The sequence below is a fragment of the Rattus norvegicus genome, chromosome 3, assembly GCF_036323735.1.
Source record: "Rattus norvegicus strain BN/NHsdMcwi chromosome 3, GRCr8, whole genome shotgun sequence".
Taxonomy (NCBI): Eukaryota; Metazoa; Chordata; class Mammalia; order Rodentia; family Muridae; genus Rattus; species Rattus norvegicus.
In genome coordinates this window covers 111,576,768-111,596,725 of record NC_086021.1, presented here as the reverse complement: position 1 = coordinate 111,596,725, position 19,958 = coordinate 111,576,768, and the positions used below count along the sequence as shown (strand labels likewise).

The 19,958-nt window shown below is 41.4% G+C and overlaps 1 protein-coding gene across 2 annotated transcripts in view; it reads left to right on the top strand.

The window, feature by feature from the left end:
• Positions 1 to 4,349, top strand: part of Qser1 (glutamine and serine rich 1) — a 66,449-nt gene extending 62,100 nt beyond the window's left edge. Inside the window, exon 11 of one of the 2 annotated variants that reach the window (XM_039104929.2) lies at positions 414 to 4,349. In XM_039104929.2, the coding sequence (XP_038960857.1) occupies positions 414 to 554 (141 nt within the window). In that variant the 3' untranslated portion in view covers positions 555 to 4,349. The remainder of the gene's footprint in view (positions 1 to 413) is intronic. The other variant, NM_001139493.1, reaches the window with a different exon arrangement.
• The last annotated feature ends 15,609 nt before the right edge of the window (positions 4,350 to 19,958 follow it).

Sequence of the window (19,958 nt, the reverse complement as noted above, 5' to 3'; positions counted from 1 at the left end):
TCCCCAGCTCCGAAAAAAAGAACCAAAAAAAAAAAAAAAAAAAAAAAAAAAGCAAAACAAAATAAGGCATGAAGCACTTTACCAAGACTTTTACTCTGCCCCGTGGAACCAAGATAACAGGAATTGGTCTTATCCAAACTTACCTGAATAAAAAATATCATTTGCTGTGGCTGGGAGAAGGTGAGTGAAACTGATCAATTGAAAGGCTGGGTCATGGCTCTAAACGCAGCACTCAGGAGTGAATTCAAACCCCAGTCTATATAGTGAGTTCTGGGCTAGCCAAGACTACATAGTGAGGGCCTGTCTCGTTTCAAAACAAAAACAAAAACTGTGTGTTTGTAAGGCTTTAGAAAGGATTTAAGTTTAAAGTGGTATGTGTAAATTAATGCAACAATTTATTTTTTTTATTTTAGATATCATCTGTACAGAAAAAAAATGAAGATTTAGGACAGGAAGAAATTGTTCAACTTTGTATGAAAAATGTAAAGTGGGTGGAGGACCTATTTGAAAAATTTGGAGAACTTCTAAATCATGTACAACAGAAATGTCCCTAACATTTCCACAGAGTCCACCTTTTTATAGCACTAATGAAGTGTGGAAGGCCATTGTCACAGATCATCCAGTCCTCTGGCAGAGGGGAACTGTGACCAGACAGTGATGCTGCCACAGAAGCCAGTCCTTTTATCCTAATGAATGGTTTTTCTATTCTGTAAACTGTGGGGTGACTGGAACATTTCACAAACATCTTCTGTCAATTGATGAAGCATGCACTAAGAATAATTTTACTGCTAGAGAAATGATATTCAAGTGATCTGACTTTCCCCCATGACGTGTCAAAAGTAAAGAAGCAGCAGAGCTCGTTCATGTCTGGCCACAGTGCAGAAAGTATTGTACGCTGTGGAAGGTGATCTGGTGTGTGGCCTCTCGTATACAAATGTCTTCAGTTTAAGCACGAAGCTCAGACGCTGCACTCTGCCCTATGGACTCCTTTAACATGTCCGGGAAAAGGTGTAGAACTGTGCAATTCTGTGACTGCTTTGTGTTGAGTTACATTGTGATAGAAAAAAAAGTAACTTACTATTTTCCCTATTTCAAAGAAAAGTATTTTTGTTTATAGTGTGTTTTTCCTTTGGAAATTTTTCAATTGTACATTTTATTTTACTAATAGTTGTATTTTTCACAAGAAAATGTGGTTTTAGTTGTTCTATCTGTACTTCATTGTTCTCAGTAGACCCTGTGTGGGTACATGTCATTTACATTGTAGATTCTGTCTGGAAGGGGACATTTTTGTTCATACCCTTTTGCCATAGAATTATTCATTCGGTGCTAGTATTAGTTTAGCTTTATAAGTGGGACTGTGTGAAACACTGCATTTACTTTCATATTTCATAAAATAAATTTCTTACCAATCTAGCACTTGATTTATAACTGATTTGTCAACATAAAAATTAACTATTGCCAGGCATAGCAGTTCATGCCTTTAATCCCAGCGCTTGGGAGGCAGAGGCAGTCAGATCTCTTTTGAGTTCAGGCCAACCTGGTCTACATACTGAGCTCCAGGACAGCCAGAGCTACACACTGAGACATTGTCCCCCAGTACTCCCCACTCCCAAAATTAACTACTGATGCAGCGTGGTAGCCCAGTGGGTATAGGCGCTTGCAGCCAAGCGAGAAAACCTGAGTTCCAAGACCCACACTGTGGAATAAGAGAGCCAGCTTCTGCAAAAGTCATGTCCCCACACACGCAGATGATCAGGCTGTATGCAGTGTTCCACACAGCTCTACATATACACACACAGATGATCAGGCTGTATGCAGTGTTGCACACAGCTCTACATATACACACACAGATGATCAGGCTGTATGCAGTGTTACACACAACTCTACATATACACACACAGATGATCAGGCTGTATGCAGTGTTCCACACAGCTCTACATATACACACACAGATGATCAGGCTGTATGCAGTGTTGCACACAGCCTTCAGAACTGGAAGTGGAGTTCTCCTTCGGTGCCTTTAACCCATAAGCACATTAGTGTAGCTTTCTTAAGTTTGATAGAATTTCAAGTGGTTTAGCTGAAACAGTGAATGTATTAGGTTCAACATGACCTTGTGTTGTTTATTTTTGTTGCCAACAGGATGCCTTTTTGGGAAGATTTAGAAGTGTCATTCTGAACGGTCACCCTTTTTAGGATTCTGGAGCAGTTGTAAATCATCAAACCTTTGTTTATTTTACCACCATTTAGTGCCTTACTCCTATCTAGAAAGCAGTGTTACTGTCCAGTGCCCAAATAAGACATACTTACATGGACAAACCTGTTGTCTTGACTTTTGAGAACAGACAATTCTTACACTTAAAGCTTCTTAGTAAGCTGACAAGAGTTGAAGTTAACATGCCACTTGGTTTAAAGATGAACACTGTCAATGAAAATGAATATCCGAGTTAGGCGTACATATTTATTTCTGGTGATTGTCTTATTAAGAGCAATATCCTTAGCATTTTTGCCTGCTGCTTGACTCAGTGGTACCAAGTCATGGGAATTCTCTCCAGGGTCAAATGTTCCATTTTTGAAGGTTTTTTAAAAACCTACTTTGAGAACAGAAGCAACCTGTTAGGCTTATTTTATGTAATGGCGATGCTGTCGGCAAGAGAATGATGAGGCTTCATTTTATAAGCCGAGGAGAGCGGACGCAGCCATATTCCGTCCTGACAGCATTGGCCCTGGACACAATATCTTTCCAATGTGGAACTGACAAGCCCCTATGCCTTTATCTTCATCTTGAATGAAATATAAGGTACATGTTTGAACCTTTTCATGAATAAATCTCTTAAGATTAATCTTATAATACCCATTTCTTTATTGTTTTTGTAGTTTAAAGCAGGGCCTCACACCCTAGCCCAGGCTGGTCTAGAACTCACTGTTTAGGAGTTGGCTCCGAATTCATGGCACCCACCTGTCTCAGCCCCCAGAATATCGGGACCCTAGGCATGAGCCACCATGTCTGGCTCTCCACTTCTTGAGAACTGCAGTCGTCCTCTGCCTGTTCACAGCTGCAGTCCTGCGTAAGCCATTTCACATAGAGAAGACCAGGTCCTGTGATCCTCCTCCCTCAAGACCCTGCTGTTTAGATGCATTTCACCTCCCATTTATTCTTATAGTAGGAAATAATCAGCCTCAGGCCTTAGAGGAAAGTAGGATTATCTTATGTCCTTTATTCTCTATAAGAAGCTAAATAAATGTTTAGTCGGTTAGTGTTCACCAGGGAATCTGAAATGTATGATATATGAAAACAGTTAGGTTGTAGACAAAGAGGTGAAGCACATGTTGACTTAAGCTAGGAAAATGTCAAGAAAGATTGGAGTCTCCTGCCTGTAGAGATCTGGAGGGTTGGGGGTTGTAGCTCAGTGCTTTACACTTGACTAGGATGTCTGAGGCACTGGGTTCCCTCCCCAACCCTCATCCCTCAAGCACACGAAGATATCTGGGGTAATTTCATGTAAAAATTATTCTCTGTTGATACCCCAGAAAACTGGTTGCCAAAGGGGCCTCCTTGCCATTTTGATATAACCTAGTTACTACTTGATCCCTAATAAATCTAAATTTATCGTGATTTATCACAGTAAGTTGAACTAGAAACTATCCGTTTTCCTATGGTTTTGCCAAATTGAAAATATTGGTAAGATAGATATTAATCATTTTAAAATGTTTAATAAATTTTCCTATTTTTCAAAGTTCTAAATTTATTTAAAAAACTTGAAATTTTATAGGTGGGGTTATCCATTAGGGCTATTTTCAAAGCTTCACATTTTTAAGCTAATTGTTTTTTATTAATTTACTGTTTACTTTCCTTGGCAGATAAACGCCAACCTGCAGCTCTAAAGATACAGCCGTACAGCTGTTTCTGTTTGTGTGGGTGTCCATCACTGCCTCAGATGAGTGGGTGGAGGAGGGTCTCTTTCCCGGTTTCCTCACAGTTCCCTCTGCGCACTGGATCCCCAGTGAGATCAGTGTGGGGGTTACTGAGATAGCTGTGTTTCAGGTGTAGGTAACAAAGCTTAATGTTTTAAATGTTTTGTTTCACAAAAATGCTTTTCAAGTACAGTGAAGTAGCCCAGGAGATGCATTACTCGGACATACAGCTCTTGACATCTGTGTTCACAAGTGCATGTTTTTGGAAATTACCTCTTGAAAAACAACTAAGGCTAAGGATACAAAAACCTGCATTTGTAGTAGTCCAGAATTTTCCATTGGTCCATTATACCATGTATGGAGAGGTGAAGACAATTTTGTATATTTGTTACTAACTCAGATCATTAAAGTGAAAACACTTTTTTTAAACAAAATCAGAATGTGTTTGGATTTTTTGTTTCTCTTTTAAGAATTAAAAGAGACAGGTACTGTATAACTGAAAGCTACACGTCGTGTTCATATTCTTGGAGATACATAAAGTATTAGCAGACTAGGCTGTGCAGTGCCAGCACTTGGAAGCAGCTGGAGGCAACTTAAGGCCGAATAGTGAGACCACATCTAACCCTAAACTCAAGTATTTCAAGTGAAGTTATTGTCAACATTTAGTCTCTTAATTCAGGCTATTAAAAACACTGGTTAGGGGCTGGAGAGATGGCTCAGAAGTTAACACTGGCTACCTGCTCTTTTAGAGGACCTGGGTTCAATTCCCAACAATCACATGGTGGCTGACAACTGTAACTGTAGTTCCAAGGGATCCAATACCTTCACACATGCATGCAGGCAAAATAGCAATGCACGTAAAATAAAAATAAATTATATGAAAAAATATACCTCTAGGCAAAGCTTTATAACAGAATAATTCAAATTAAAACAAAACACTGGTTTTTCATCCCCTTACTCAGAAAAAGCCTTACAAGTGCTAGAAAGATGCATGTTCTTGTAGGGGATCTGCATTTGATTGCCAGAGCCCACGTGGTAGCTCACACTCATCCATAAATCTAATCCCCAGGGATCTGACACCCTCTTCTGACCATCACAGACTCCAGGCATGCAAGACATACACAAACACACATGCGGACAAAAACTCAAATCACTTACCTGCCAAAGTACTTCAAGATCCTGTAAATACCCCTAACTCTGCCCTACTGTCTGGAAATTGCTTGCAAGCTTGGTGGTCTGAGTTTGATCCCTAGAACCATGCAAAGCTGTAGGGACAACTGACTCCACAAAACTGTCCTCTGATCTCCACACATGTTCCTTGGCATGTTTGCATCCTCTTCCTGTCATACACAAAGTTTAATTAAAACCAATACTACATCTTTTTCTTCCAAATAGGAAGATTTTATTAGAAAATGTGTATATTGGTTCTTGCTAATGAAAGTGAAAGAAAGAGTGTGGGAAAGAGTAGGCAATCTACAGTTGATGGCTGCCTGAAATGTGCCTTCCGTTCCCAGCATGGCTTTCTACATCACTCTGGACAGTGCCTCCGCTTTATACATCACCATGTCCTGTGCCTTGGCTTTGAGAAGTTGTCGGTTTCAAAAAGCACCGTGTTTAAATGAAGAGCAAGCTCCAAAGTAAAGCTAAACTGGGTTATTGGTCATTTTTAGTTATACATATATCTGCTCTTCAGCTACAATGAATAATTTAGTGCTAAGTGGTTTCAAATGAAGGAAGGTACAATTACCTATTTGTCTTATCTATTTTCTGATGTTAATCAGGAGTCAAGAAATTGCCTTGCTATATGTTTTACATGTAGCTGCGGTGCTTAGAAAGGTGACTTTTTATCCAAACGGAGATTATGATTCTTCCATTTGTCTTCTAGATTAACTATAAGGAAACAAAAACCTCAGTTAACATCCCACTGCCCTCTTCACAGCCTTGGCTGTTTTGGACCACCTCTTTTTTAAAGATGTATACAGGGTTTGTCTGCGTGTGTGTGTGTGTGTGTGTGTGTGTGTGTGTAGACCAGATCACCCTTGACTTTGGCATTACCTACTACTGAGTGGCATTACTCCTCCCAAGTGCTGGGAGCGAGGGGCCCACCTCTAAGAGTCTCTCACGTTTGTATGCCCATCCCACTTTTCTTGTGTGGGGGCTTTCTTGTTTGTTTGGTTTTTTTTTTTTTTTTTGTTTTCGAGTCAAGGTTTCTCTGTGTAGCTCTGGCTGTTTTGCAACTCTGTAGACCAGGCTGGCCTCAAACTCACAGATCCACCTGTCTCTGCCACCTGCGTGCGGGGATTAAAGGTGTTGGCCACCAGCACCGCTCTTCCTCCCAGCTTTCTTGTCCTTGCTGCTTGCACGGTACACTTCTGTGCTTCTATTTTCAGTCAATTTATGCATCTATTGGCTCTGTGAATTGAACCTTACTTGTGTAAGCCAAGTATGTATCACTTGCTTATACTCCTACCAAATACATTTATTTTTATGGATATTTTGCCTCCATGTATGTCTGTGCACCATTGGCATATGGTGCCAGGCCAGGAGAGGGTGCGCAATCCCCTGAAGCTAGAGTTACACATGGTGTGAGCCAACTCATGGGCGCTTCCAATAGAACCTAGTCCTCTGCAAGGGCAGCAAGTGCTCCGTCCTCATTTGACATTTCTATTCTTTATTTGTTTACTTTTTGTTTGTTGATGTAGGGTCTCCCTGTAGCCCAGACTGGACCTGAACTCATAATATTAATCCTTCTTCTTCAGGTCCCTCTATGAGGAGATTACAGCTGTGTTTCACCAAGTCTAAACTAAGGAAATATTTAATTTTTCTTTGTGTTTTGAGATAGGCTCTCTCTACATAGCTCTGGCCATCCTAGAACTCACTGTGTGGATCAGGCTGGCCTTGAACCGACAGAGAGAGATCTGTCTGCTTTTGCCTCCCGAGTGCTGAGACAAAAGGCACATGACACCATGCTTGGCCAGTAAATATTTCTTAATATAGCCTTTAAATTTTTTTGCACTATAATTTTTGTTTTGGCCGATTGCTCTAGAAATATATATATATATATATATATATATATATATATATATATATATATATATATCTTACCAAAGTCTGCTTCGGATGTATGATTTATGAACCTGGTTAATGTATGGAAACGTCACCTCACATAGCTCTAGTCCCTTTCTCCCTCTTCTGTTGTATTGTGATACACACTGCCTCCCCAATGTGAGGATCCTAACAATGCAATTCTGTGGTTATTAGTTTATCATTGGAGTTAGTTCCTTAGCACAATACAGCTTTGCTTCCACATAACTCCACACATATCATATAATTGCTTTTAAAATCATCTTAATAGGGCTTGCCTAGCCTGTATGAGGTCCTCGGTTGGATCCCCAACATTCAAATTAAGTAAGCCGGTAAAATAAGAACTACCCACTACCTTCAGGAGGCCACCTCACGGGCACTACTATAGAACCTGGTCCTCCCCCCACAGGGACAGCAAGTGCTCAGCCCTCTTTGGTATTTCTGATCTTCTCTTTGTTTACTTCTTTGCTGAGACAGGGTCAACAACAGAGACAACTGGATCTCTGAGTTTGAGGTCAGCCCTGTCTAGAGAGCTCCAGGTCACTGAAGACTCCATAATAAGACTGTGTCTCACAAGAAAAACTGGGCTGGGGGCTGGAGAGTTGGCTCAGCAGTTAAGAGCACTTGTTTCCCCAAACCCAGACAATATTGCTGATGCCAAGAAGAGTATGCTGACAGGAGCCTGATATAGCTGTCTCCTGAGAGGCTCTGCCAAAGCATGACAAATACAGAGGCGAATGCTCACAGCCAACCATTGGACTGAAAACAGGCCCCCAATGTAGGAATTAGAGAAAAAACTGAGGTAGTTGAAGGGGTTTTCAACCCCATGGGAAGAACAACAACATCAACCAACCAGACTCCCCAGAGCTCCCAGAGACTAAACCACCAACCAAAGAGTCACATGGAGGGACCCACGGCTCCAGCCACATATGTAGCAGAGGATGGCCTTATCGGGAATCAATGAGAGGAGAGGCCCTTGGCCCTGTGAAGGCTTGATGCCCTCATATAGGGGATTGTCAGGGCAAGGAGATCGGAGGGAGTGGGTGGGTGGGTGCAGGAACACGCATAAAGGCAGGGGGAGGGAGAAAGGGATAGGGGGATTTCAGAGGGAAAACCGGGAAAGGGGATAACATTTGAAACGTAAGTAAAGAAAGTCATCCAATTCAAAAAACAAGAAAACAAAAAACAAAACAAAACACTTGTTTCTCTTCCAGAAGACATGGGTTTAATTCCCAGGACCTACATGGTGGCTGGCACCATTCAGAATTTGAATTCCGGGGCATGTGACAGCCAGTCCTAAAGTTGACAGGCACTAGGCACACACATAGTGTACACATCCACACACAGGTAGACACAATATGCATAAGATAATTCTGGGGGGAAAAGTTGATGGCACCTGAGAAATTCCAGCAAAGAATGCATATAGGGATACACAAGTAGAAGAATAAAATTTAAAAATAAAAATATTATTTGACTGGCAAGATGACTCAGCAGATAAAGGCTGATAACCTGAACTCTATTCTTGGGGCCTACAGTGTAAGAATTTCTCAGAAGTTGTCCTCCTGGTTTCTACATGTTCAGTGACTTCTGTATACACACACACACACACACACACACACACACACACACACACACACAGACACACACACACACACACTGTAAAAAGCACTTAAAATAATCAGATTGTTTTTGTTTGTTTTTGTTTTTCTATTTATTTATTTATTTATTTATTTATTTATTTATTTATTTATTTATTTATAATATATAAGTACATTGTAGCTGTCTTCAGACACACCAGGAGAGGGTCTCAGATCCCATTACAGATGGCTGTGAGCCACCATGTGGCTGCTGGACTCAGGACCTCTGTAAGAACAGTCAGTGCTCTTAACCACTGAGCCATCTCTCCAGCCTTGTTTTTCAAAGTAGGGTTTCTCTGGGTAGCCCTGGCTGTCCTGAAACTCACTCTGTAGACCAGACTGGCCTCAAACTCAGGAAGTCCACCAGCCTCTGCCTCCCAATCACTGGGATTAAAGGCATGTGCCACTACCTTCGGCTCTTTTTTTTTTTTTTTTTTTTTTTTCTTTTCTTTTTTTCAGGGGCTGGGGACTGAACCCAGGGCCTTGCGCTTGCCTTCCTAGGTAAGCGCTCTACCACTGAGCTAAATCCCCAGCCCCCCTTCTGGCTCTTTTAAAACTGTTATCAAGGGGTTGGGGATTTAGCTCAGTGGTAGAGCGCTTGCCTAGGAAGCGCAAGGCCCTGGGTTCGGTCCCCAGCTCCGAAAAAAAAGAACCAAAAAAAAAAAAAAAAAAAAAACTGTTATCAAATAAAAATGTTAAAAAAGATGGGTTAGGGGACTTATGGACAAGAAACCAGGAAAGGGAATAACATTTGAAATGTAAGTAAGAAATATCCAATTTTTTTAAAAAAGGAAAAAAAGAATTTAAAGAAAACATATAATAATAATAATAATAATAATAATAATAATAATAATAATAGAATGTTAAAAAAGAGCAGGAGTTAAGAGTTCATACTGCTCTTTGCATAGGATCTGAGTTTAGTACTCATGTCAAAAGGTTCCCAATTGCTGTGACTCCAGCTCTGGGGATAAAAGGAGACCCTAGTGTCCACAGACACCCACATACATGAACTAACACCATCCCTACCCACCATCACAAAAGTGTGCACACATACACTCTTAAAAACAATACAAATAAAAAGATGTTAGAATGGCAACGACACTTAAAGTCTCTATGATCACCTGTGGCCTTACTCCTTTCCCAGCTAGGAAAGGAGATTGGTTCTACTAGGAATCTCAGAAGACCTCCAGTCCCAAACCTTTGAGAGTTAGACTTTTTTTTTTTTTTTTTCCTTTTCTATTTTTCGGAGCTCGGGACCGAACCCAGGGCCTTGCGATTGCTAGGCAAGCGCTCTACCACTGAGCTAAATCCCCAACCCCGAGAGCTAGACTTTTTAACTGTAGTCGTTGTAATCCTGTCAGATGTGCCTCAGGAACCAATGCCTGATCTCAGGAAATGCTTTAGCAACTGGAGACAATGACTTCAAAACCCACTGTAATCCTAAACGGGACAATAGTACAGACAAGAGAATGTCCCCTCCTTTGGGAAGCCCTCACCAACTTGGGTTTGTCTTATTGTTCCTCAGCAATCCTGTGATTAGAATCTACAACACAATCTCCTAATGACCTCTAACTCTGCCCAGACTGACTGCTTCCTGCTGAAATTCTTTTGTAGTGAAGCCAAGAATCAGGGATCATTTGAGTTAAGGGTGGTCCCTAAAAAAGAAGTCAGGCTGCTAACTGTTACAATGGAACTGTGCCTCAGACCCCACCAGTGCTAACAGTCCTCATTCTTTCCTGGGTTTGAGACTGGTTTATGTAATTGACTGGCTGGATTACTGGTTTAGTGAATTCCCCATCTCCACTCCACAGCATGGAGTCTCTGATGTCTGCTTTGCCTGTGTGCAGCTGCTGCTCCCACACCTGTGTGACAAACTCCCCTAATTAATGACCTGTTCTATCATCTTCATCAGTGACACCCAGAGTCAGTTTTCCTACAAACTAAACAAATCAAGGTCATTTAAGGGAAGTTTTTGAAGTCACTGTTTGACCTTTGTTCCAACTCAGACACTGCCCAGCTCACAGACTGTATCTTGAATCTCCTCCTCCTGTGCTCTTGCTGCAGCTCCTTCCCACTGTTCTTGTATCTTCAGGCTTGATCCTCTCTTCTCTTGTTGCATGAAAGTCAGTTCCTTTCATTAGAAATTATTTCCCCCCTCCCCAATCTCCAGTGAGGCAGGGTTTCTCTGTATAGTTCTGGCTGTCCTAGAACTCATTTTGTAGACTAAGCTTGCCTCAAACTCAGAGCCCTACTTGGCTCTGGGTTTAAAAGCATGATGTGTCTGAAGACAGCTACAGTGTACTCATATGCATTAAATAAATAAGTAAATAAATAAATACTTTTAAAACAGATAATAAATATCAAAATAATATAAAAGCATAATGCAATAAAAATAAAGTGTTATAATTTTAATGCTATATATAAAATAACAAATGTTTTACTTTCTTTTCATGTTCAGTTTTTTCTTTATATATATGTATATATATAAGAGTTATAAATATTAAATCTCATGATATGACTTATTTTTCTTTTTTCTTTAAAGATTTATTTGTTCATTTGTTTGTTTGTTTATGTATGTGAGTACACTATTGCTGTCTTCAGACACACCAGAAGAGAGCATCAGATCCCATCACAGGTGGTTGTGAGCCACCATGTGGTTGCTGGGAATTGAACTCAGGACCTCTGGAAGAACAGTCAATGCTCTTAACCACTGAGTCATCTATCCAGCCCATGACTTACTTTTCTGAGAACAATAAAACCTCTCTCCTTCAGTTGAGAATTGAACATTTGTTGAAAAATGCAAGAACACTATCATATTCAGTTTTTATTTATTTATTTCCTGGCTTTTTTGAGACAGGACCTCACTATGTAGCTCTGGCTGTCCTGGAACTCAGTCTGTAGACAAGGCTAGCATCAAGCTAACCAAGGTCCACCTGCCTCTGCCTCCGTGGTGCTGACTAAAGAGTGTATTCTATGCACACTCAGACACATTTTTTTATTTTTTAATTTTTGGTTTTTTCAAGACAGGGTTGTGGCCCTGATTGTCCTTCAACTTGCTCTGTAGATCAGGCAGGCCTCAAACTCAGATATCTGCCTACCTCTGCCTCCCAGGTGCTGGGATTAAAGGCTTGTGCCACAACCATGCCTGGCTTCCAGCCAGTTTTTTCTTTAGGATCCTGGGAATCAAACTCAGGTCTTTGTACCTGGTCAGCAAGCATGACTTTTTTTTTTTAAACTGACTGCCAGCCATCTCCCCAGCCCTGTTGATCAGGTTTTTAACAGCAATAAATTCAAATTTCTAAGTAAATGTTGGACAGATTCAATGGGAAATTTCTAATGTCTAGCACTGAGTTTTGGAATGACAGGAAAGCTACTAGCAATAATACAGACCTATCTTGGAGAAATATTTTATACTTAAAATGATCAAACCCTATTGTAAGTGTTTTGTAAGTAATAAAAACTTTGACTAATTACCCCACCATAGCGCTTAGATATCACTGTATTAAGTACACATTTTGTGTAGTCCTGGTTGTCCTGGAAGTTGATCTATAGTCTAGGGTTGCCTCGAACTCAGAGACCTGTCAGTTTCTGCTTTCAGAGTTCTGGGATTAAATATGTGCACCACTGCCAGGCACTTTTTAGTTTTTCTATGCATTGGTTGCTATGTTTTTAAGACGTAAGGCAAAAAAAAATTAAAATATAAAATGTACCCTTAAATATACAGTAAGTTGCTTTTAGTATATTTCACCCTTAATTCCAGAAAAGTTCACCAGTCTAGAAAGAAATTCCCTATGTCTTATTATTCGTTAATGAAACAATCTCCCAACATCCTGTAGAACCACTTGTCTGCCTTCTCTACGAATCTGTACATTCCGCATGACTGATAGACACTGATCTACTGATGGTGCCACATCAGATGTATGGCCTTTCGTGTCTGCGTTCTTTCACTTGACTAGTTTCACGAGTCATCCACATGGTAATCTGCATTACTCCTTCACTCGGCCCTTGGGCTTAGTATTCCTGTATAAATATGCCACATTTGCTTATCTTAGTGCATGAACACTTGGGTGGATTCCCCTTCTTAGCTGTCACACACAGCACTGCTTGGGACATTCATAGACCGGTTTATGGTGACCATCTTCTTTCCATTAGCTTGAGCATACACCTTGACCTGCATTGTCTAAGCCCTATGGTAGCTGTAACTTTTCTGAGAAATTGCCAAACTTTTTTACAAAGTGGTTTTGCTAAGCCTGGCACAGCCCTACTCTAGCCAGTGCTTGGGAGGCTGAGGCAGGAATGCTTTAGGAGATCAGTCAGGGCTACACAGGATGGCCCTGTCTCTGGAAAACACAAACAAGGGTACTAGTGAAATAGCTCAAGGGTTAAAATGCTTGCTGTGTACCCTAACAACTAATGTAAAAATGCTACAAGGGTGTGGTAGCTTGTCTGTAATTCCACTCTCAAAAGGCAGAGATGTGTGACCCTAGGTGGCTAAGTCAACTAGACATGGCCATGACCTCTAGATTTGACTGACAGACTCTGCTTCAATGAATAAGTTGGAAGATCAATAGAGGAAGATTCCTAGCATCAGCTTCAGGCCTCACGTGCATGTGTGTCCACACACATTTGAACAGACATGTACCTGTGTTCATAGATACACATATACATCAGACACACATATGACAACAAAAACTAAGTGTCTTTGATAGTTTATATTTCCATAACCATGTTTTAGGGATTAATTTCTCCACATTCTTAGAAACAAGTATTGCCATGTGTATGTGTGTATATATGTGTGTGTGTGTGTGTGTGTGTGTGTGTGTGTGTGTTTATAGTAATTTTTGGTTTTCTTCTCCCTCCCCACCCCCTCTTTGAAACAAGGTCTTACTGTATAGCCCCAGTGGGCCTAGAACTCACTATATAGACCACACTGGTCTTAAACTCACTGATTCAAGTGCCTCTGCCTCCTGAGTGCTATGATTAAAGGCATGAACCACCACACCCAGCATAAAATATATTTTAAATTGGTCTATTTTTCTTAATTTAGGGGGAAATAACCTAAAAGTCATTGCAACATTTCTGAATGATTTTTCTTAAACCATCTGCTGAATAACAGAAATAACAATTTTTCCAAAACTGCTGTTTAAGTGGATCTCTGAGAGTTGTAGGCTATCCTAGTCTACAGAGTGAGCTCTAGGCCAGCCTGATCCACAGAGTGAGACACTATCTCAAGTCAAAAAAACGGAAAAATAAACAAAAGAAAGAAAAGGTAAAACGGCCATCTCTCCCAAACATATTATCATAGTATAGAAATCAAGATGTCAGGAACAGACCAGTGGATCAAATCAGCCCAGAAAGAACCCCAGTATATGGCTTTGATCAGGGATGTCCCATCTTCACTACAGGGAAATTATCTTTTAAACAGCATTTGTAAACTGAATGGCCATCTTCAAATGAAAACACCTGGATGTATATACACCTGGATGTATATCATATATATATATATATATATATATATATATATATATATATATCTTTATATCATACACAAAAATTAATTCAAATGGATTAAAAGCCTAAATCTATGGCCTAAAACTATAAAACTTCTGTAAGAAAACATAAATGGACAGTGTCATGATAGTCTACTTAGCAATGACTTCTAAGACATGACATGAAAAGCAGACACCAGGATGTTCCTCCTAATCCTAGCACAGGGCTGAGACAGGCAGAGCTCTGTGAGTTTCAGATCAGCCAGAGGTTCCTCAGGGATCCCTATTTCAAACAAATAAACAAAAACTTAGGCACGTGATACTAGCTACACAGGACTTAGAGGCCAGTCTAGGCTGCATGAGACTTAGTGTCACATACAACAAAAATACAGGGAACAAAAGCAAAAGACAGGCATGTTGCATGCAAGACACTTTTGCACATCAGAAGAAACAGCAAATTGAAATCTCCCTTGTAGGAAGAGTTAAAGCCTATGAAATATATAACAGGGAGCCAGGGATATCAGCTCAATTGACAGCCTTGGATCTAACCCTCACCACTCAAGAGAAGGAAGCAGAAAGATCAGATGTCCAGGGCTGGAGAGATGGATCAGCGGTTAAGAGCACCAACCAGCTCCGAAAAAAAAGAAAAAGAAAAAAAAAAAGAGCACTGTCTGTTCTTCCAGAGGTCCTGAGTTCAATTCCCAGCAACCACACGGTGGCTCACAACCATCTGTAATGGGATCCGATGCCCTCTTCTGGTGTGTCTGAAGACAGCTACAGTGTACTCACATACATGAAGTAAATAAATAAATAAATAAATAAATAAATAAATAAATAAATAAGATCAGAAGTTCAAAGTAATCCTTAAGAGTTTCAGGCTAGCCTGGGCCATATGAGACCTTGTCAATAAATAAATGAACAAATAGTAAAAAATAATTGCAAATCACAAGTCTAATAAAGTGTTAATGTTGGAAAGAAGAGCCATGATTCAACAACAAAAACAAACCATTAACCAGGGCTGGAGAGATGGCTCAGCGGTTAAGAGCACTGGCTGCTCTTCCAGAGGTCCTGAGTTCAATTCCCAGAAGCTCACCATTTGTAACTTGAGTTCCAGGGGCTCCAACAACCTCTTCTGGTCTGGGGCACCAGGCCTTATATGGTACACTGACAGACAGACAGACAGACAGACAGACATGAAGGCAAAACATCCGTAGATTTATCCATAAGAAATTAATAATTTCAAAAGTGAGCTAATTCAAAAATAAGCAAAAGATACAACCTTCTGTTTCTCACAGAAGCCATAGAAATGCCCAATAAGCATATGAAATAATTCTCAACTTCATGTCAGCAATCCCAGCATGCAGGAGGTTTCAGCAAGAAGATCCCAAGTTTGAAGAACTGTGATCCTACCTCAAAACAAAGCAAAAACAAACCTGGGGATGGGACAGGGAGGCACAGTGCTTGCTATGACAAGGCTCTGAATACCAGCCCAGCACTGGAAAACAGAAGATTCTCCCTAACACTAAATCATTAAAGACTTGCAAAATCTAAAATGTCAGTGAGATGGAGAAGCCTGTAGACTGTTGGTGAAAATGGCATAACCATTACTGATAAAGGAGAGAGGCTCCTCAAAGACTAACAAACACCTAAACAAAATTACAGGTCTGGGGATCGAACCAAGGAGTCTCTTTGAGCAGAGGGAGCTTGGTTTTTTTCATATAATAATAATATAAAAATATTTGCATACCCATGTTCACTGGAGCATTAAGTATCAAAAACTGGAAACAGCCAGGTGGTGGTGGTGCATATCTTTAAATTTCAGTACTTGGGAGGCATAAGCAGGTGAATTTCTGTGAGTTCGAGGCCAGCCTGAGCTAGAGTGAGTTCCAGGACAGCCAGGGCTATGCAGAGAAATCTTTTCACAAACAAACAGGACCAGTTGGAATATCCACTGATAGATGAGTGGCCAAAACAAAACAAAAAACAAACAAACAAACAAACAAACAAACAAAAAACCCAAAGCAAAAACAACTGACAGACAACAAACAGATAACAAACAACAACAAGAAAAAAAAAACAAAACTGACCAACCAAAAACCAGTGTCTTTCAGACACAACAGGGCAGGTACACATATGAAATCAGTAATTCCGACAGCAGGCATTAAATGTGGTGCACAAACTCAAGTCAAAAAAAGAGGGGAAGGAAGGTGGGCACAAAGTCCCACTCCTGACTGAGGAGCTATTGGCTTTTTGTTTGGTTTTCGGTTTCTTTGTTTTTTCAGGCAGGGTTTCTCTGCGGAGCCCCGACTGTCCTGGATCTCTGTAGATCATGCTGTCTTCAAACTCCAAGATTTGCCTGCTGAATGCTGGGGTTAAAGGTGAACCATCACAACCAGGCTGGGGCTAATGGGTTTTGGTAACTGCTGGGAGCAGGGGAGTCAGGTTTCTTTAAAGGCACGACCCTGGTGTATGAACCAGTCTAAGGCAGGTCCTGTGGCAATACGAACTGGCTTCATGGATCCAAAAGAGCAAGTGCACACTGGAGAGTGTGCCCTCAAACATATACAAAACTGGGTGGGTAGGGAGGTGGGGATGAATTGAGAATGTGATAGAATATGTTTTTAAATTTTTATTGATTCAGGTGTATGGTTGATTTGCCCGCCAGTATGTCTGCATGATGGAGTCAGAAGCCCTAGAACTGGAGTTATAGACGGGTGTGAACTGCCATGCAGACGCTGGGAATTAAACCCTGGTCCTCTGGAAGACAAGCCAGTGCTCTTAAACTACCGACCTCTCAGCCTCGATTATTCTGTCTGAAAAGAAAAAAGGAGCTTGTCTTGTTTGGGTTTCTATTGTTCTGATGAAACAGTGACCAAAAGCAACTAGATGAGGAAAGGGCTTATTTTCACCTCACAGCTCATCACCCACCAGCAACCAAGGCAGGCACTGACAGGAACTGATGTAGAGGCCGTGAAAGTGCAGCTTACTGGCCTGCTCAGCCTGCTTTCTTATAGAGCCCAGAACCACCGGCCCAGGCGTGGCTCGCTCGGTCCACAGTGTGTTGGGCCCTCTCACATCACTAATAAGGAAACCGTCCTGCGGGCTTGCCTGAGGGTGGATCTTATGAATGCCTTTGTTCAGTTGAGAATGATATAGGTGGTAAGCACCTGTACTCCGGGCTAGTCAGGAGACTGGGGCAGAAGGATTGCTTGGACTCAGGAATTCAAGGCCAACCTACACGTGCTTTTAACCCTAGCACTCTCAGCAGACAGAGAGAGGCAAGTAGATCTCTCTGAGTTCATGGCTAACCTGGTTTCGTAGAAAGGTCCTAGCCAGCCAGAGCAACATCGTGAGACCCTGTTTAAAATAAATAAAATAAAAATCAGAAAACCTTTAAGTTGAAAAAGAAATGATAATAAAGCCTGCCTGAAGCTAGAGGTGTGGCTCAGTGATACAGGAATTGTGAACATGCGATTCCCAGGGTTGGAGTCCTAGCTCTAAAAACAGACAAACGAAAACTACAAAAGACATCCCCAGGCATCGCTGTTTTACACTGCTGCAGAAAACAGGAGATCAATCCTCCCCACCCCCACCCCCATCGTGCCAGAACAGAATAGATGAATGAATCATGAACTTTCTGTTCTGTTTCCTACCTCCTGACTAGCTCAGACTTGTCCTTAGACCACTTTACATCAAGTGAAGTTCTTCCCATAGGCTAGACATAGCTAATGATGAAAGTGATTTTCAAGCATTCTGAACAAGGAATAAAGACGGTGAGCCAGCCTTGGTGGAATGTGCCCGTACTCCTAGCACTTGGAAGGCTAGGGATCTCAAGTTCAAGGCTAGCCTGAGCTACATGTGGAGTGGGGGGGGGGGGGAGACACAAGACAAACCTCCAGACAAAAACTAATCTGCAACATTAAAGTCTGGGTGCATGATGACAATATTTTTTCTTTTTATAAATTTTTTTCTTTTATTGAATATTTTCTTTATTTACATGTCAAATGAAAAAAATTCCTTTTCATTCCCTTTCCCATTTTCCCCTTCAGCAACCCCCTATCCCATTCCTCCTCACCCTTCTTCTATGAAGGTGCTCCCCACCCAGCCACCCACCCACTCCCTCCCTCCTCCCTGCCCTAGCGTTCCCCTATACTGGGGCATCCAGCCTTCACAGGACCGAGGGCCTCCATGCCAGTATTTTTACAATATAGAAAGAAAAGGCAGAATCGGCCAAAGGCTGTGCAGCTGTGCACGGAATTAAAAAGGGATGGAGAGGAAAGACACTTAGTGTTGGTGACACTTGCTAGATCCAAGAGAAATTTAAGATTCTTTTTTTGGGTTGGGGATTTAGCTCGGTGGTAGAGCTAGCAAGCGCAAGGCCCTGGGTTCAGTCCCCAGCTCCGAAAAAAAGAAAAAAAAAAAAAAGATTCTTCAAATTTTTAAAACTTATGAGGTTGGTGTGCTGGTACCTACTGAGAATAAAACCCAGGGTCTTATGCACAGTAGACAATTATTCTACCACCAAACTCCTACATCCCCAGCCCAAAGGTGATTTCTTTCAGAGCGTTATATTTTGATTAGAACAACCAAAGCATCCATTCCATTCCTAAGACTACACAGATGGGAGAGAAACCCGAGAGGTTCAACTATGCTCACTTACCTGGCTGATTTTCCAGTTTGGTAGGAAGTAAGACATATGTGTGCTGAAAGATTATCTATACAAATGGGAACCGGGTGGTAGTGGTGATGCCTGTAATCCCAGCATTTGGGAGGCTGAGAGAGCAGCACTCTCATAAGTTTGAAGCTAGCTTGAGCTATACATATGGTGAATTCCAATTCACCATAGGTTACACAGCAAAACCCTACTTCAACACAAAATATAAATAATAATGTGTTTAATAATTGCAACAAATGGGAAAATTTGTGTAGTGAAGGTGGGAAGAGGGTTAGGTCTCAATGTAGATAGAAAATGCCAGCATTCCAACTAGACAAACACAGCACAAACGCGTGAAAAACGCCTCAGGATTACATAAAATGTTAAAAATAGTCACTAGGCAAATCTGCTTTTTTCAAAAGATCGACTGTTAGTATTCATTGGTATTTATTTTCCAGGATGGAGAAATGGCTCAATGGTTAAAGAGAACTTGCTGTGTTACTATGACCATGAAGAGTTCGGAGTCTGCAGAGGACAGAAGAGGGCATCAGAAACCCTGGGGCGGGAGTTACAGACCAGTGGTTGTGAGCAGGTTCAAAGGTACTGGGAACTGAACTCTGATCCTTTACTAGTACAGCAAGAGCTCTTATCTGCTGAATCATCTCTGTAGCCCTCCTGTTAACATTTCTTCTAGGCTCCGCCCCACAGTTACTTGGCAACAGCCAGGTGTGCTTGACTCACTGCTTGCCCCCTCCTTACTTTCTTACCATCTTACCCACTTCCCTCTCTGTCCCTTCTCTCCCTATTCCACTCCCCGTCTCCACATGCTCATGGACGACCTCTACTACCTACTCAACTCCCCTCCCCATTCCCTAAATAAACTCTGTACTATATCCGTCTTAGGGCTGGTACCTCAGGGGGAAGGGATGCCTCAGCATGGGCCCGCAGAGGCACCCCCTTCCACCTCTCCTTACCTCATTCTACCAAACGTATCCCTTCCTTCATTTTTTATAAAACTCAACATCCCCCTCCCCCAAAAGACGTAGGAAGCTATAGAAAAGGCGAACAGTTGTGAGCAGATGCCTTTATTTTTACCACTTAGGAGATAGAGGTAGCCAGAGATTTTTGATTTCGTGGCCAGTCTAGTCTACACAGCAAATTCTAGGACGGTCAGATCCT